Genomic DNA, 20008 nt, shown 5'->3' with positions numbered 1-20008 from the left:
GCGTCAGCCTAGCTCACAGCAACCTCAAACTCCTGGGCTTAAGCAATCCTACTGCCTCAGCCTCCCGAGTAGCTGGGACTACAGGCATGCGCCACCATGCCCGGCTAATTTTTTTTTTTTTTCTATATATATTTTAGTTGGCCAGATAATTTCTTTCTATTTTTAGTAGAGACGAGGTCTCGCTCATTGCTCAGGCTGGTCTCGAACTCCTGACCTTGAGCGATCCACCCGCCTCGGCCTCCCAGAGTGCTAGGATTACAGGCGTGAGCCACCTCGCCCGGCCAGTTTGTAACTTTTTAAAGCTTGCATGTATAGAGGAAGATATAGGAAATATATAAATTAGTTGTTGCTTTTTTACTTACAGTTGGCGCTTTTTTACTTACAGTATTTAAAAATACAAGGGTACCGATGTGAAATTATATAAATTTAAAATGCTTATGAATCAAATCATTACCAAAAAGAAGACTTGTTGCTGTATAATTATTGTTTTGTATTCATTTGAGAGAAATAAATATAGCCATACTTATGTTTTAAAGAAAAAAACAATGATAGTTTAATATTGATATCTATTCCATAGCATGAAGGTGCTGTAATTTATTTAGCCATTTCTTTGTCATTTATTATAGTTTGAATTTCTCTTTTTGCTACTATAGATCACATTTGTTATTTTTCCCACTTGTACATTTTGCCCAAATAGTTTCCTATCTATCTGATTATTCCTTTACAGTGTTTTCCCAGAAAGTATATTGCCAGGCCCAAGGGCAATCTTGCAAATCTTGTTGAATCTAAGCATCTCTGATATATGGGGCTTATTAGCTCTGAGTATTAGATTATTTGAAAACGTGTGACTCATTCATTAAACATTGTGTATGCACCAATCAGTGAAACAGCACCCAGTCAAGAAGGCTAAAATTAGGGGCTACAGAGCTCATCAGAAGGTGCTTGCAGACACAGCTACAAGTTCCTGACTTCACTCATCTGTCCGCAAATGAGAATTCTTGGTGTCAGAAAGGTGTTGGAGTGTCTCTGGGACGGTGTGTCCTATGAGAGGACAGGAGGACTGAATGTGGGTCTTTGCTCTTGAATAAACTTAGCAAGGCACCTGGAGTTGACTATTAGTTCTTGAAGGTTGTGTGAAAATTAGAGTACATTTTATTTTCTATGCTGGGTGTGCCTGACTGATCCTTTGGGGGTTTGATACCAGCATCTGCTGTTTTCATCTGCTGTGATTTTCTGTGTCTTTCCAGAACGGAGAAGCTGATGCTATGAGCTTGGATGGAGGGCATGTCTACATAGCGGGCAAGTGTGGTTTGGTGCCGGTCCTGGCAGAGAACTACGGTAAGTGGAGGGGAGTGCCTTTCTGTGTTTTCTTCCCTCTGGGCCATGGAAAAATTGCAGACTGATTCATAGCACAGCTGCCATAAAGCACTGCCTTAGTGAGCACCTCCTATTTCCCAGGCTCTGAGCTCCCTAATCTTGAATCCCCACAGTCATCTTGAAGGGTAGGAGTTATGGTACCTTCCAGAAGTAGAGAATGGAAGCTCTGCACTGTGAAGTCCCCACTAAAAATGACCCACTGCAGAGGATAGCTGGGATTTCTGGCAGGTCCTCTGGCTTCACTACTGCCTTGTTCCAGGAATTTAAATATAGTCGGCCAGCAAACCTTCCCTTTAGGTGTAGACAGAGCAGGAAACTTGAAATTCACAGTTTGTAGATAAATTCTAGATGCCAGCAGCTGAAATGGACTTGTATCATCCAGAGAGTCTGGACTTCTTGGGAATTGGTGACATGTGTAGATAGTTTTATCTGACTCTTTTTATTCTTAGCTGCAGCATAAGAAAGGCATGATCTTCTAATCCAGAAATAAGGGTTTAATGCCTTCTTCATTTTCTTTTTTCCAGAAACAAAAGACGAGTGTATGGAAACACCAGAGAAAGGTGAGTTGGGATTGATAACCTCTGGAGTTAAAAAGTAAATTCCCATTGTTTTGGGGAATTGGTTAGGTAAATTTAAAATTCAAATCACATGTAAGGCACTAGAAGAGACCAAAGTTTAGAATGCAAATGAATCATGGAAAGATAGTATTAATAATTGATAGTGTTGGTTATTTCTTTATATTTACCATGACTTGGATGCAGGATTTCTCATTTAATCCTATAAGGTAGGTTTTGGCATCCTCTAAAGATGCATAAGAGGACCCTAAGGCTCAGAAAGTTTACAGATTGTCTAGGATCATACATACAGGAAGCAAATCCAGGCCCTTTCCACTGCTTCCCACCACCTCACATGACATGAGGCCTGCACATTTTCAGATGAGAGCACCAGCCAAGGAACCTTGCTTATTTTTCCCTTACAGGGCTGAGAGCCTCACACAGGCAGATGTCTGGGATCATGAAATTACCTGACTCCCAGCCAGGGCTGGGCCCAGAAACCCAGGCCAACCCGGTTCTCACCCAGGCCTCTGGCTGAGGTTGGATCTGGAGAGAGAGAGCAGGAGCAAGTCAGAAAGTCTTAAATCACATCGACACGAGTACTGGGCCTCAGAACCCTTGTGCTCAGGCCCCTGCAGATCATATTCCAGATAGCCATTAGTATGCAAGTCTGTCCTTGTCACTTCCACTGATGACAACCTCCCAGCCTCTCCCCATCACTTTAGGAGCCAAGTTCTCTAACAGATACAGATAGAGCCTTCCTTATTCCATGAACAATAAGGATTGTTTCTGTTGGAAACAGTATTCTGAATTAATTAAATTGGCAAACACATCATGAGTTGATGTTCTATTCCTCATTTTAAGGACCAGTGTGTATTTGTTGCTGAAAACAGAAGCTGGCTTAATTTTGATACTTTCTACTTTGCGTATTTATTTTAGTATAAAACTATATTCTCCTTATCAGAAAATGTCTGGCCCAATTATTCCCTGTTGTTTATTAGTCTTTTGCAACTCTATCCAAATATATGTTAATTTATAAAAAGGTTGGAGTTATGTTAGCTCTTTCAGTATCCATTCCTTTGATAGAACACATTGGAGGGTGAATTGCTGGTTTATAACTTCAGTAACTGCATGAATTCAGAGAAGGGTTATACACCAGCCATTGCTCTAATGATAATGTATTCTTAGCATTTTGTTCTTAAAGTTCATATTAATCTCCTCCTGACAGAGTGTCTTGTACTTCCCCTCAGTCAGTTACTGTGAGATCCTCTCAAGACTCAATGACTGACGCCAGGATATCTTTGCTTCCCTAGGGAGACAGTGGCTTTAATTGGAAGCAGACACTCTGGAGTCCCCAGAGATGTTAATATATCTGTTTCCGGTGTCTTTCTTGTAGGGTATCTTGCTGTGGCAGTGGTAAAGAAATCAAATCCTGACATTACCTGGAACACTCTGAAAGGCAAAAAGTCCTGCCACACTGGAGTCGACAGAACCGCTGGCTGGAACATCCCCATGGGCCTGCTCTACAATGAGCTCCACCACTGCAGATTTGGTGAGTGAATCCTGAGAAGGAGCAGTGGTGAGGGCCATGAAGAAAGAAGGTCTTTCCTCGGGGGAGAGGGCGGTGGCGTAAGATGCTGTGTGCTCTGGTTCTATAGAAACAGAATTTGGTAAAAGTGAACCTCCAGGAAATATCAAAAAGGTCTGGGAGGGATGGAACTGGGTTGCTGAGTCAGGATGGCTCATTTTGGTTGCACATAATGGGATAAAGTAAATGTGCATTTACTTTTATCTCTCATGAAAAAGACCAAAGGGAGTAGTCCATGGCTGGTATGGTCATGAGAAACCCAGGCTCCTTCTCTCTTTCTGCTCTTCCATTCTTAGCACGAGGCTTCCATCTTCAAGGGCACCTTGTGGTTACTATCACATCCACCATCCAGGCAGCCACAAGCACCAAGGGGCTAGAGCAAATGGAAGTTTATGCCAGCTGCTGTCAGCTTTTTAAAGGAGCCTTCTAGGAAGTCTACCCAATTATTTTAACTAACTTCTCATTGCCCAGAACGTAGGTACATCACCTCTTGGTACATTCCAGAAATGGATATTGGTTAAACAGCTACCAATCCGTGCCAGAGGGTTTTGTAGGCCCTGTGAGTCACTGCCCAGCTCCTAGAAGCCTTCAAAGGAGTAGAAATCACTTTACTTTCTGTGTCCTCTGACTATCATCAGGTACACTTAACTTCTACCCCCTTAAACTTCTAAGTGTAAGTTCCCCACGGACAAATGTTTTCCAGTGGTTCTGAATTACATTAGCTTCCTGAGTACTCCCTCCCTCCCACCTCCAAATTTGGGCAACTCCTTTAAAAAGAGAGGACTCAATCTGGTTATGAACCTGGCAAACCTCATGTGTGAGGAGACTGGAGATGAGAGCATGTCCCTGCACCAGGGTGCTCTGTGATACCAGTTGGACATGAAGCAAAGTGCAGCTGTGGCAACATCCAGAAAGCTTGGTATCCCCACTGGCAAAGGCCCTACCTCTGCTCTCCTGGGCCTCCTGGCACTTTTACGGCCATAGGAGAGCAGCTGAATTGCAAGGAAAATTCCCCATCCCTTTCCTGAGGTTGGGGATGTAGGAAGGTCTCTTCTAATGAATGGCAAGGAAGGGGACATCTGAAAACAGGTGGCACAAGCTCAGGAAGTGAGACCTTCAGTCTCCATCCCTTTTCTGTCCCCTTTCATGTCATTTCCATTTCTTCTTTCCTTTAGGTTAGTGTTGACACCATCATGGTGCTCAAAGGAATCGTCTCCACCCTGAAGTGGTCACTAACTCCTTTTCCCAACCTCAATAAGTTTCCTTTTAAATCCTGTAGCCAGGCAGATCCTGAGTTGGTGGTGGTGAAATTCATTCATTTCACAGAAGTAATGAGTATGTTCTACCTTTCCTGGGTCATGCGGGCCTGCTATGTTTTAGATAAAAGCTGCTTGTATTGACTCAGAAAGAGCTGACTTCCTCTTGTCCTTCTGTACAGATGAATTTTTCAGTGAAGGCTGTGCCCCTGGGTCTCTGAAAAATTCTAGTCTCTGTAAGCTGTGTGTAGGCCCAGAACCCAACACGTGTAAGGCCAACAGCAAAGAGGGATACTATGGCTACACAGGGGCTTTCAGGTGAGTCTTTTAACCCAGACACAAATATTATAATATCCCAGCCTTGACCAGATTCCTTTCAGGAGCCAAGGTAAGATTCTTACATTCCTTTTCTGTTAGTCCTGCACACATTAAGGTAGGAGATTTCACAGCCAAATGTAGAGCCACATGGTGGAAGGACAGCCAGACTCTTCCAGGGCATGGTCTACCAGACCTGGCTGTCTCAGACAGTAGAGACTGGCGTGTGGGTCAGTTCAGCAGTTCTCAACCGGGGTGATTTCCCCCCAGGGGACATTTGGCAATGTCTGGAGATGTTTTTGATTGTGACAATGTTAGTGTGGAGGAGGAGGGTGCTTCTGGCATCTAATGGGTAGAAGCAGCTAAACATGCCACAATGCATAGGATAGCACTGTACAACACAGAATTATCCAGCCCCAAATGTCACTAGTGCCAAGGCAATGAAACCCTACTACAGTTGGATAAACACTGAGTCAGGAGTTTGGCCCAAGCTCTTCCATGTGCCTCTAGAACCATACTCATCTGGAAATATAAAATACTGAAGTATATGATTTCTAAATTCCTAACTATCATTGTAGTTTATGGAGTGTCTATAATTTTTTTAGAGACACCTGTATACCTTAATGCCTTATTACTTTTTAACTATCCTTTCTGCTTTGGGCCTTCTGTTGTCTGGTGGTTCATGAATCCATGAACTGCACAAAGATATGGAATTGTATAATAATTGAGCTTCCCAGTAGTAAAATGAAAAACAAAGTTTATCCCTGTTTTCCAGTTAGAACCATCTTATAAGTTAGAGTAAGTACAATTCACACTCCACAAGTTTCTAATTTTACAAAGTAAATTGAATTGTTTTCATAGGGATTTAAGAGTTGTATCTTAACCTTGTCTTTTTGTGGTGGTAACATATGTTTGAGAAATACAGGTCAAGAGAAAAGGCTCAAACTTTGCTTATATATACATGTATAAAGGCTTCTTTCTCTAAACATATCTTATAAAACTTATCTATGAAGTAAAACACATCAAACTGACAAACAGATTCCAAACTCAAAAGAAAATAAAACAAAATCAATTTATGGCATAATAGGTATGCCACATATTGTAAATAGGTGTGCCCGCCTTCTCAGCTGTCTACCCTCAGAACTCCTGAACCACTATAGGAAGAGGCAGGTTCTTTTCCTTGAAGCAAGGGGGTAAAAGTAGATGAAGAGCAGGATTGGGCCCATCATACAAGTCTGATCCCCTCGGATCATTGAGTAGAGCTTTGGGCAGACTTTAAAGTACATACTAATTCATCGTCTGTGTGGTATGTGTTTTCAAGGGACTGGAATACACTAAAAATTAATATTAGAACCATTCTAAATAGAGTTCCTTTTATTATTATTTCTTTTCTGAAACTTCTTAGGGACTCGTCGTAGTGGCTCAAAGCTGTGTTAAAATCCCCAATACCACACTCAGAGATATGTAGACTGGGAGTTAATAGAGTCCAATGCCTTAAAACCTGGTTTTGCCATACTCTCTGCATTTCTCTAAAAAACAAAACAAAAACACAAAACATAACAAATGCTCCATGAATAGCAAAATTCTTTTTCAAAGGGACAAAGAACATCACAAATTGAAATTTGCGATACAGTTTCAGTGTCTTACAAATGTTGCACAAACATTTGCTTCTTACAAGAATCTAAAAGAATTGAATTTTTCATTCACATTTCATACGCTGGGGGAGGCATCACCTCACTGAAAAACTGATTCTCTACTTTCCATGTTGATGTAGGAAAATGATGTAATCTGTCAGAGAAGCCGTACCAAAAAATATGGCGTAGTACGTGGAACTGAGGTTGTATAACTACGCAGCAATTCAGAGCCTTTTGTTTTCTTTTTCTTTATTCCTTATATTGCTTAGTGATAGAGTGGAAGTTACAATTGCTGTTATCAGATGGCCAGCCTGAATCTATAATGACATATGTCTCCTAAATGACAGATGCCTCACTCTGACCTCCTCTCTTCTCTCTCCCCCTGTCTGGACCACTGCAGGTGTCTGGTTGAGAAGGGAGATGTAGCCTTTGTGAAATATGAGACTATTCTGCAGAATACTGATGGTATGTGCACATGCTCCTCTATCCCCCTAAAGTCTGGGTCACTGGGATTCACTTATATTCAGGGACGCCTTTGTGGAAGTATTATGGACGCTGTCAGGCTCCAAAGCTCTAATTCTCAACCCGTCTGTTTAGTGAAGAGAGAAGTGTTAACCTGGGCTGGTAGAATGATCAGGACCATGGGGTTCCCAGCGGCCCTAAATCCTCTCGCATGTATACCCCCACAGCTGCAGGCCTCGTGCACCGTTCCCCTAAATACTTCAGTGCCTATTTCCCAAGAACAAAACATTCTCTTACATACTCACAGGATAGTTAGCAAGATCAGGAAATTTTACATTACATGGACTTGAGACTCATCACATCCACAGTCTACATTCAAATTTCAGTCATCCCAATTATGTCCTTTATAGCTATTTTCTATATTTCCTGGCTCTTCCCCTGAGAAGGCCTCGAAGCAATAGCACAAGGCTAGGAATGAGCATGAAGATATTGGCTTATAAATACTATTTTCTGCTAAGAGGAATCAGGACTTCTTGGAAAAGTAGCTGACTCCAGGGTTGGGGCAGGAAAAATATACAGTGAGCCTAGCACATCACACGAAGTGCTCAAAGAGGGACGGGATGTGTCAAAACACCCAGGAGCCAATTTGAAGGACCTCACACTGCCAAATCCGGGAATTTTGGATATTAAAATAAATAATGATAGCACTAAGGGATAATAACCCACTGAATAAAATAAGAATCCATGAGACAATGTTGATTAGACAAATGAAGAAGGGAAAGATCTTCCTCATCATAGAATGTTAACTAATCAATGCAGAAGGAATAACAAAGTTAGACATGATCATTTGCCAACCAATATATTGATAATTGATTCAGGCAAGAATTATAAATGGCTGTTTACTTGTGAGTGAAAGTTAGACAGCCATGACATTAAAAACAAACAAAACAAAGATTGGTGAGAATGAGCACTCCGCGCCTGACCCTCAGTATCACTAAATGTTAGTAGAACCCACTAGAGTCCAGGCTGCTAATTACTTTCCTGCTTTCTCTCATGTTCATTCCCCCAACCTCCCATCTTTCCTGAGCAGCTCATCTAGAATGAATGATTAATAGCTCAGCACCAACTCCTCTAAGAAGCCTTCTTATATGGCACATCCCATCCTACAACAAGAATCCTCTGCCCAAATTGCTATTAGTGAGTCTACCACATTCTGTAATATACTTTGGCTACAGAAACTCTTTTTTTTGTTTGTTTGTTTTTTGTTTTTTGAGACAGAGTCTCGCTTTGTTGCCCGGGCTAGAGTGAGTGCTGTGGCATCAGCCTAGCTCACAGCAATCTCAGACTCCTCGGTTTAAGCGATCCTCCTGCCTCAGCCTCCCGAGTAGCTGGGACTACAGGCATGCACCACTATGCCCAGCTAATTTTTTCTATATAGATTTTTAGTTGGCCATATAATTTCTTTCTACTTTTAGTAGAGACGGGGTCTCACTCTTGCTCAGGCTGGTCGGCTACAGAAACTCTTTGAGCTCTTTTTCTTCCTCTTATATTCCCAGTACCTAGTATAGCACACAGCACATAGAAGTTGCCAAAAATTTATTTAAAGGAATTTGGGTTGCCTAAGTTTTCTGTCTTCCTTCATATTATTTTTTCTTTTTCTTTAAGGGCTCTGTTTCCTGCTGCCAGAGTGTCACCCTAAGCTTGGTTCTCTGTTGCCCTTGATTTCTTTTTGTACTTTTCTGAGTAGGGTCCCCATCGCTAGGCCTTGGATCTGCACTCTGCAACAACTCCAGATTCTTACCTTCTGAATAGAATTTAGATGAGAGGTCTGACCTCGCATTTAAATTTCATTCCAGTACTTCTGTTTCCCAAGGTGTCATTTTACGTACAGAGTACATTGACATTGCAAACTCAATTTACATAAATCCAAAGTCCTCATCTTTCTCTCAAAATTCCCTCTTCTCACACCCTCCACCCCTGTAAAGAATCTTGTTATACTCCCTGCCAGTCAGGCCTAGATTAAGTCTGTCAGTCAATGTCTTATTTTATTTTTTCAAAATATATCTTAAGTGCTATAGTACATTATGGTATAGAAAAAGCAAGATACAAAAGCACATGGGCTCTTTGATCTCAATTATGCATATATGTGTGTATATATTGTATGTGTGTAGTAAAAAGAATGGAAGAAATATACCAATTTTGAAGGTGTAGGCTGTGGAATTAAAAATGTTTCAAGATTTTCTTCCTGATACTATGTAGCATTTTACAAATTCCCATCAGTAAACACGCATTACTTTTATCGGGAAAAAAACATACTTTTAACATGCCCTTCTAGATGCTCACTGCTGCCCTCCTAGCCCAGACTGAATCACCTGCCATCTAAATTTTCTTAATTTTCTACCTTCAGTCCCTGGTTTCATTCATTAACATTGATTTCCATTCATAAGTCCTCACAGACCCATTTCTCCTTCTGCTTGAGTGCCCTCCTCACTGTCCCCTCTCAAGGCCTTTGGTGCCCGGCGGTATCTCATCTGTTTGGCCCCATTGCCCAAGACTGTTCCAGGGGCAGGTCTCCTCTCCCCATTAGAAACACCAGGCACGCACCTGTCCCTTCTTGCCTCACACAGAGAGACATTCATTCCTTTTTCCTCCTTTCATCCTATGCATATTGTAAGAAATAACTAAAACCTTGCCTCCTTCAGCCAGCTTCCCTAATTAATCTGCTCTCAAAGCCCTGGTTTTGAGTTTACACAGCGTTTAGAATGTGTTTCACAAAATATAAAATGTTATTATCCCTGCCCTGAATTTTTGCTTTTAGTATGTGTGTTATTTTTCCCTCCAATAAGATTGTGCTTTGCAGAAGGCTGAGAATATAGTATTGTTCAATAAATGCTTAAATTATTAAATAAAATGGAATGGGTTTGGAAGGAAAGATGATGGATTCCACTTGGAAGATATGAGTTGGAGAAACAGAAGTAAGAAAAGAAAGGAGAAATGTTAGAAGGTGGTCAAAGATGTGTGTGTTACATGATGGTGGAGGGGCAGGCAATTTAGCTCTCTCTATTAAAATAAAAATGCACATACCCTTTGAACTAGCTATTTTTCACTTCTGCTAAAGCATAGTCATATGCAATAACACTCATTTTAACCTCACTGTGGTGGAAAAAAAATTGTAAATACTCTAAGTGCCCATTAGTGGAAGAATGGTTTTAAAAATACTATGTTATAGGCATACAATGGAATATGATACAGTAGTTAAAAAGAATGAGCTTGATTTATATATACTAACAAGAAGAATCTAGAAGATGTGTAAGTGGTTGAAAAAAAAAGCTAGAGAGTTTTACATCTGTCAAGATCCAACACTATTGGTCTGTAAGAGCTTGGCCAAAAAGAGAAAAAAAAAAAAAAAAAGGAAAAAAAAGATCCAACACTAAACAAAATCATAAATTTGCAGCATCCATATGGATGCATATATAGGTAAATGTATATAGCAAGGCATGGATGGAAACATGCAGATGTGATATCAAGGATTAGCACTACAGAGCTGAGTGAGATTTGGGGTGTTTAGAAAAGGAGTACTTTTAGTTCATATATAGATATATTCAAAAATTTATGAGTGTGGTCTCATACATTACTTGCTCAATTAAAGAAAGAAAATTAAATGAAAAATGGATGAAGAGAAAAGGTTCCAATCCTGCATTATGGGAGAGAAATAACATATTTGAGAATACGAGGAAAAAGCTGAAACCCTGAGAACAGGTGAGACTGTTTTTCAAAGAGAATATAAAGAATCTTCATTTGTATAGTGGTGAGTAAAAAGAAAAAAACTGGCCGGGCCCAGTGGCTCATGCCTATAATCCCAGCACTCTGGGAGGCTGAGGCAGGCGGATTGTTTGAGCTCAGGAGTTCGAGACCAGCCTGAGCAAGAGCGAGACCCTGTCTCTACTAAAAATAGAAAGAAAATTATATGGACAACTAAAAATATATAGAAAAAATTAGCCGGGCATGGTGGCGCATGCCTGTAGTCCCAGCTACTCGGGAGGCTGAGGCAGTAGGATTGCTTGAGCCCGGGAGTTTGAGGTTGCTGTGAGCTAAGCTGACACTACGGTACTCTAGCCCGGGCAAAAGAGTGAGATTCTGTCTCAAAAAAAGAAAAAAAGAAAAAAACAAAGAGAATATAGAAAAGATGAGGCAAGGGGCTGAGACAGAATATGGATCTGTACCACAGCACATTTTCACTTAGAACTGGTACAAGAGAGTTGGATTTAAAACACTGGTGCAGATTCCAGAAGCGTCTTCTGGGAAGAAGTTCTTTTGTTTGGAGATGCCTTATGTACTTAGAGTACAGAGCTTGATAAGCCTGGCTTAGAGCATCACCCTCTTCCTATGCTGGAGCAAGTAGTACAGAAGGCTTTGGAATTTAGAAATGAAGATCTTTTTGAATATCCAGAGAATATATTAATAGTTTGGTCACTAGTAATTCCTGGTAAGTGAGAGTTGAGTATCGCCTTATAGACTGCACGGGTGTCTCTTCCCCTCCCCATCACTATAACCCCAGCGTGGGTACTCCATCATTTGTGGCTGATTCACCACCTTTCTGTCTCCAGGAAATAACACTGACGCATGGGCTAAGGATCTGAAGAAAGATGACTTTAAGTTGCTGTGCCTTGATGGTTCCAGGAAGTCTGTGGAAGATGTTGGCAGCTGCCACCTGGCCCGAGGCCCAAATCATGCTGTGGTCTCACGGAAAGAAAAGGCACATTGTGTCCGTGAGGTGTTAAATAGCCAGCAGGTACAGACCAGCCAGGGCCTCCCACCCTTTCTTCCTAGATGGGTGGGGGTTATTTTGGAAAGTTCACACCTAAGTGCAGCCCTGGCTCAAGCATTCTGTCTCTGAAAACCAGAATTGGGAAGCCATGCGTTGTGGACTAGAATATCTGTGTTCAAATTTAAGCTCCATAGCTTCCTAGCTGTGCCATCTTGGGTATATTACTTAACCTCTCCATGCCTCAGTTTCCTCATATACAAAATAGGAGTAATAATACTTCTACCTGCTTCTTAGTTAATATGAGAATTATGTGAAGAAATGTGCCCAAATGGCATAGGAGAATGCCTGGTCTATAGAAAGTGGTCAAAACACGCTAGCTGTGTAACTATGGAACTAGATCTCCCAGGTCTGGCTCTGCTTCTAACTCCTGCTCACTGGAGATGAGTCCCCATCTGATCCACATTTCCAGGAATCTGCCTTCCTGCTCTCCCTCACCTTGCTCAGGGGTACCCTAATTTCCCTCATTTCTGTCCTTCCTGAAGATGAAGGAGAAGACTGATCCTGTTTCCCAGCATTCCTTGATATAAGGCATGAAGAATGGATTTCTATATCTCTTGTCTAGCAGACTAAACACTGTTCTCAACAGTCTGAAAAACCCAGGACCCCTACCCTTGGAGAGCCTGCTCTCCGAGGGAAACAACCACCTCAGGACCAGCCCTGCTGGTATTCCAATCCCAAAGGCCCTTCTATACATACACATCACCTTCCTTTTAAAGTATAGCACCTTGCCTGTTGATTCACTATTAGCTTTTTCTAAAAATTAAGATAGCATATCTTCAGAAGTCCTTTTAAGGCACATGATGACAACAATTAGCATTTAATGAACATTTCCTAGCTGCTATATGGAATGCTAAACTTTTTGCAATCATCATTTCACTTACGACTTTAAGAGGCCTGGAGAAGGTAAGTGGCTTATCCAAGACAGAATTCAAAATGCAGTCTAACATGAACTTTTAACAACTATCTCTACCACTCTTCTGGGAGGGCTCACGTTTAGTATCTTCTTTGACAATAACATCAGCGGGGACATGTTATTGTCCTCTTATTTCTTAGGGACATTACTAATGAAGTGAAGAAGAGAGATCAGAGAAGATAGGAGTGGGCAGGTGGGTGGGAGGGACTTCTCAGAGGAAGGTGGGACCAGGGACCCTACAGAACATTTGGGTGTGTCATGAAAGCATGAAGTTGGGGCCCCAAGTGGGTAAACAGCAGGTGAGGAAGGTGAAAAATTCTAGAGGCATACTCTGTAGCTCCCTTTTTTGCCCAGGGCTGGTTCAGAGCTTTCATCCTTCTCTGATTCATGTGTTCCCAGCTGCTCAAGGCCAAAGGTCCTCATGCACTTTCTGTCCATTTTACAGATCAAGTTTGGAAATACTTCATGCATGAACGATTTCTGTTTGTTCCGGTCTGAAACTAAGGATCTTCTGTTCAAGGACAACACTGTATGTCTGGCCAAACTTCCAGACAAAACCACATATGAAAAATACTTAGGAGAAGAATATGTTACCTCTGTTGGTAACCTGAAAAAATGCTCAACCTCACGTGAGTAGGAGGAACAGCATGGGGAAGTTGCAGGCCAAATACGGTGGTGTGTTCTGGGGTGGTGGGTACAAAGGGAGGAAGAGACTGTGGTCCTCAGGATATGACCACATGGACAAGATGAAACAGGGAGAGAACAACCTAAGCCCCACACGTATGGTAGGCTAGCTGGTAAGGGCAGACTGTAAGGGGGACACAGGCTCAGGGCATGAAGGCAGTGAACTTATTGGACATGCAGAATTCCATCTTATTTCCAAGAAAATGAAGAAGTTTATGTGCACATACCCATTGATCTATAGCAAACTTTTTTATTAAAGTTGCCTTGTCTAATATGGTAGCCACTGGCAAGATGTGGCTATTTAAATTTAAATTAATTAAGATTAAACTAAATTAAAATTTTATTTTCTTAGTCCCACCCAGCTACATTTCAAGTGCTCAACAGTCACATGTGGCTCCATATTGATCAGCAAAGAGAATATTTCCATCATCATAGAAAGTTCTTTCAAAAAGCGCTGCTCTAGAGAGTTTCGACAGTGATAGATTCTGGTAACTATAAAGTTGCCATGCATACTACTCATCCGGAACACCAGTTTCTAAGAATTGAAATAGAATAAAACACACCTTTGCAGTATGTTGGGCATAACTTAATCACTTGAAAGCATTTGGACGATGTAGGGGAATAACAGGTGGTGTAGGGAGGTTAATCTTCAGCAGCAGTGTGTGGATAAGTGACTCGAAGTCCTTATTACAAAAGTGGATTCCAGGCCCTGGAGGTATTGATTCAGCAAGTCTGTGCTAGGTCAGGTATCTGCATTTTAGAAGTTACCCCCATGTGATTCTGATGTAAGCAATGTGCTTGTCCGGGCCCATTGTTGTGAGAACCAAGTTGATATTTACCTAACCTGTGTCCTCCACAAGGGGAGACAGTCTGGCTCTGCTGGTCTCTGTTCTATCCCTAGCCCCCAGCACAGAAATGAGCACATTCCAGGTGCTTTTATTATGTCAGTTCCTCATCTCTTAAAGAGGTCAGGGAGGACAGTCTTCCTGGGCAACTTCCAGCCACTTGAACTCAGGTGGTGAGCCCCACCCCTAAGAAATAGGTGGGGGATGCTGTAGGGTGGGGAAATCATGTTACGGCCTGGGTGTGGGGTACTCCTGGGGTTAGGCACAGGAGCTGTGCAGGCAAGTGGAGAAGGACACTGCGGAAATGGCCCCGTGCATGCATCACAGAAGAGGTCAGCAGAGTCGCAGCACCTTTGTACTATACTTAACTGTTCAGTTCATAAATAAATATGGGAAGATTTTTAATGTCCTACCTTTCTGCTCTGCTCCACAGGACTCCTGCAAGCCTGCACTTTCCACAGAGTTTAAAATCCAAGAGGCGGGGATGCCACCCAGGTGGAGATGGGAGCTCAGGTGACCCAAGGGTTTTCCCTGGTCTTGCTAGCTGGAGTGGTTTGTGCTAACCATGTCTGTCTTAACAGCTGTGTTGCCACATGCACAGGACACAAAATAAAAATTATTATTGATTTTATATTGCAAAACCTCCGTTCTTTCCTAAATAATTCCAAAAGAAGGATTTCTTTATACTATCTGACTATCTGACCTATGCAACTGAGCCCTTCCTTCTGAGCTCAAGATTCGTCTGGTCTTTCCCCACAGCTTTGTGTAGTGCCACAGCCATACCTCCTGGCAGCATCCAAGGAGGAATTTTTTCTAAAAGGGTCTGTGTGGCCATTATGATAGAATCAAGTGTGTGTGTGTGTGTGTTCCAGGGAAGCCGCAGGAAGGAGGATGTGGAATGAGTTAAAGAGATCAAGTGCTCAAGTGAGTGCAGAAAGACTATAGAAGACTCAACTTTATTTGATATTTTTAAGAAATCCATCAGGCAGAGCAGAGGTTCTGATTCTGACTGGTTGGAAAAGTGAAACAATAAATCCTTTGCTAAAAATCAGCCCTTGAGCCTGATGCCACAGCAATACTGCCCTGTCTCCTCCCCTTCTCAGCCCGCTTCTCATTTTTCCGCCTCTCACTTAGTATTGACTGAGTACATAGAATTTAGTCTTCTGCTCCACCCTCTTCCCTGAAGCTACCCTGGCAAAAGTCACTATCCACCTGCCAATGGTTAAGCCAATTCAGTTCTTTCATTCCTGAGCCTGTTTCCTGCACTTGATACGGTTAACCACTCATTCTTCCTTGGAACTCCGTCTCTCAGTTTCCGTGATGTGGCAGTTCTATACTTTGATTGCTGCTCTCTCTGTTCTTTTGTAGTCTTCGCTGTGGGCTCATCCTAGCTGCCTGGAAACCTTAGGAAAATCTTCCTGGAGTTCTTTTCTCTCTCTCTCTCTCTCTTTTTTTTTTAAGAGACAGAATCCCTGTGTTGCCTATGCTGGAGTGCAGTGGCATGATCATAGCTGACCATAACCTCAAATTCCTGGCTCAAGCAATTCTCCCACCTCAGCCTCCTGAGTGGCTAGAACTACAGGTGTGTGCCACCATGCCTGGCTAATTTTTAATTTTTTGTAGAGATGGGATCTCGCTATGTCACCCAGGCTGGTCTCAAAGTCCTGGCCTCAAGAGATCCTCCTGTCTTGGCCTCGCAAAGCACCTGGCTGAGTTCTCCTCTTGATCAGTGCTCCTCTCACTTTGCAGGCCCTCCTTCAGCAATGTTCATGACTCCTGGGCCTCTGTAGCTATAGTTGTGACCCCAACCTCCACCATCCCCACACTTATACATCCTACTACCTATGGATCTATACTGTAGAGTCTTACAGCAATCAGAAACGCTAAAATTCAAACACTGAGGTGACCATCCTGCCCTTCCCTCTCTCACTTCCCTAAACCAACTGTTGTTACAGTATATATTCCACATCAGCTGAAGACATGGTCATCTACCCAATTGCTGGGGCCATAAACGGAGGTGTCAAATTTCAACTCAGTTTTTCCTCACTCCACATCCAGTGTTATCAAGTTCTGTTGATTTTGCCTTTGAAATTGCCCTTCAATTGGCTCCTTTCTTTTCCTAACTCCTACCAAAGTCTCAATTTACACTCAAATGCAGAATGGCAGATAAGGGTATTCTGAACACAACATTCCATATCTCTTTTAACTTTCTAGTATCCAAGGAAGCAGGACTCTGGGTCTATTTTGCAGACCTGATGTGGGCTTTTTACACACAGCTCTGCTTTGTTCTGAGCCTATCAACATTCTTCTTTATTTAATATTTACCTAAACTCCACCTTTATCCCAAATCCTATAATAATTTCCTCTTGTCCTTTGGCGAAATGCCCCATGGTTCCTCTGGGATGTGGTCTGTCTCATTGCAATGGGTCAATAAACCTAATTTTGTTATTTTCCAGGCATGGACCTCAAATCTTAGGCAATAGGGCTAGAACAATAACATTCAACATCCACTTTTAATTATTAAATTAATTACTAAAATTGGATAGACTGGTGTTACTGGGCAATAACTTTATATATACAAAAACAAAAGCTAATATATGCCTAATGGTAAAGAAATAGAAGCATTCCCACTAAAATTAGGAACATGAAAAAAACATTGATTACTACCAATCTTATTGTACAGTGTTTTGTGGCTAACCCAATTACATAAGACATAATATTTAAAGAAACACCAACATTACTATTATTTGTAAGTAATACTTGTATACATAGAAAATCCATGAGAACCAAATAATAAAGTATTAAAAGTTGTAAAATAAAATTCAGTGAAGTGAAAAAATTAAAATATAAAACAAATTTCCTTTATACAAATAATAGTGAGTTAGAACAATAATAAGAATAAATGAAATGTATCATTTAGTAAACTAATAAAAGCTACATTTAAAAAAACATTTCAGCCACACTTAGTGAAGTAAAAAATAATGTAAAAAAAGACATACTGCCTTGGATAGGAAGACTCAATATGTAAAGATGCCAATTCTCCCTAAATTGATCAATATATAATTTTTTTAACTTGACAAAAAGATACTAATTCTCAACAACAACAAAAAACTTAAGTGAGACAGATAAGAAAAATTCTGAGAAAAAGTAATGAGAGTGCACTAGCTCTTTCAGCTATTAAAATGTATAATAAGCTCCTGGATTTTGGCCTTAGCAATAATTTTTTAGATAACACACCAAAAACTCAGGCCACAAAAGCAAAAATAAATAAATAGGACTACATCAAGCTAAAAACCTTCTGCACAGCAAAAAAAAAAACCAATTAACAAAATGAAATGGCAGTTGGGAAAAAATATTTACAAACCACATATCTGATAAGATATAAAAATTTTTAAAGAACTCATACAACTCCATAGCAGAAAAACAAACAACCCAATTAAAAAATGGGGAAAAGACCCGAATAGACATTTCTCCAAAGAAGAAAAATGGCCAGCAGGCATATGAAAAGGTGCTCAACATCATTAATCATCAGGGAACTATAAATCAAAACCACTGTGAAATACCACCTCACACTCATTAGGATGACCATTATCAAAAAGTCAAAAGATAACATGTAAGGGAGGGTGTGCCAACAGTACACTATTGGTGGGAATGTAGGTAGGTAGAGCCATTATGGAGGTTTCTAATAAAAGGCATTTTTATAAAAGGTATTTTTAGGCCGGGCGCGGTGGCTCACGCCTGTAATCCTAGCACTCTGGGAGGCTGAGGTGGGCGGATCGTTTGAGCTCAGGAGTTCGAGACCAGCCTGAGCAAGAGCGAGACCCCATCTCTACTAAAAATAGAAAGAAATTATATGGACAGCTAAAAATATATATAGAAAAAATTAGCCGGGCATGGTGGTGCATGCCTGTAGTCCCAGCTACTCGGGAGGCTGAGACAGGAGGATCGCTTGAGCCCAGGAGTTTGAGGTTGCTGTGAGCTAGGCTAACGCCATGGCACTCACTCTAGCCTGGGCAACAGAGTGAGACTCTGTCTCAAAAAAAAAAAAAGGTATTTTTAATACCTCTTTGGGACATATACTCAAAGGAAATGAGATCACCACCTTATAAAGATACACTCCCATGAAAATGTACTACCATGTTTATTGCAGCATTATTTACAATAGCCAAAATAAGGAAACAACCTAAGTATCCATCAAAGGAAGAATGGATAAAGAAACTGTGGTATGTGTACTCACACACTAGAATATTATTCAGCCCTAAAAAAGAACAAGATCTTGCCATTTGCCACAACATGGATGAACCTGGAGGACATTACACTAAGTAAAATGAGCCAGAGGCAGAAAGAAAAATATTGCATGGAAAATATTAACTATATGTGGAATCTAAAAAGAATTTCAAATACAGGTATACAGAGAGAAGAGAGCAAAACCAGGGGGCAACAAATGGGGAGACATAGGTCAGAGGATACAAAGTAGCAGATATGTAGGATGGATAAATCTAGAGATCTAATGTACAACATGAGGACTACAGTTTAGATAATAAAATTGTACTGTTTTTGGGATTAATGCTAAATGAGCAGATTTTAGCTGCTTTTGCCACAAAAACAAAAAAGAATGGGTAACTGTGAGATGATGGATATGTTACTTTGCTTCACTACAGTAACGTTTTTGCTATCTATACGTATCCCATAACATCATATTGTATACCTTAAATATAAACAATAAAGTTTATTTTAAAAAATAAAGTAAAATGTATAATGATAAATTTGAAAGTATGGTAGTCACATGAAAATAATGAAGCAGAATAAAAATTTTAGATGTTAAATGTAAATGAGAGTTGAGTATATGATAAAGGTGACATTATAATCTGGAGGAAAACACAGGCTACTCACTAAATTGTTTAGGAACAATGTGGCTGAAAATTTTGGAGCAGAAGAAAATCTCCTCAATCTTTAGCTCACTGTTTAAACCAAAAACCTTCCAAACCTATCAAAGATTTAAATATAAAATTAAAACCATAAAACATCACTATGTTAACATATTTCTTATATAGTATTTGGAAAAGCTTTCTAGCATTACACAAACCTAATAGCAATTAAGGAAAATATTGATAAATTTCAGATCATACAAAATTTAAAGCTTCTGTAAGACAAAAATAAATAGTCAAATAAAATGGAAAAATATTTTTAGAAATAACAAAAGTTAATACACACTTAGAAATAAGTATAAAAGATGAACAACCTGATTTTAAAAGGCAAAAAAATATTAAAGACAGTTACTAGATTACATACGAATGGCCAACACTCATCTAAAATATGAAATGACTCACTCATAATTAAAGAAATAGAATGCATGAGAACATGCATTTTTTTTTTAGTTCAGCTACAATTAAAAAGCTGCTAACACCTAGAGGTGGGGAAGGAATAGAGAAAACAGTCACTGTTACCTACTTTTGATGTGAATCCAGATTGGAGAAATCTCTCTAGAGGGACATTTGGCCAAATCTATTATCCTTCACATGCACATGTCCTTTATTCCTGATTGTACTTCT

At 40.6% G+C, this 20008-nt stretch overlaps 1 protein-coding gene across 1 annotated transcript in view; it reads left to right on the top strand.

Annotated features, from left to right (window-relative positions):
* The window catches only part of LOC138388048 (serotransferrin-like), a 54104-nt gene that overhangs the window by 15543 nt on the left and 18553 nt on the right, over positions 1 to 20008 (top strand). The window contains 8 exon segments of the mRNA XM_069475409.1: positions 1248 to 1342; positions 3160 to 3180; positions 3290 to 3483; positions 4958 to 5093; positions 7125 to 7189; positions 11794 to 11978; positions 13373 to 13556; positions 15998 to 16013. Of these exon segments, the coding sequence (XP_069331510.1) occupies positions 1248 to 1342; positions 3160 to 3180; positions 3290 to 3483; positions 4958 to 5093; positions 7125 to 7189; positions 11794 to 11978; positions 13373 to 13556; positions 15998 to 16013 (896 nt within the window).

This window comes from Eulemur rufifrons, chromosome 7 (genome assembly GCF_041146395.1).
Source record: "Eulemur rufifrons isolate Redbay chromosome 7, OSU_ERuf_1, whole genome shotgun sequence".
In the NCBI taxonomy this organism is placed as follows: domain Eukaryota; kingdom Metazoa; phylum Chordata; class Mammalia; order Primates; family Lemuridae; genus Eulemur; species Eulemur rufifrons.
The sequence above is the reverse complement of the archived record's forward strand: the minus strand, read 5'-3'. Positions and strand labels throughout refer to the sequence as shown.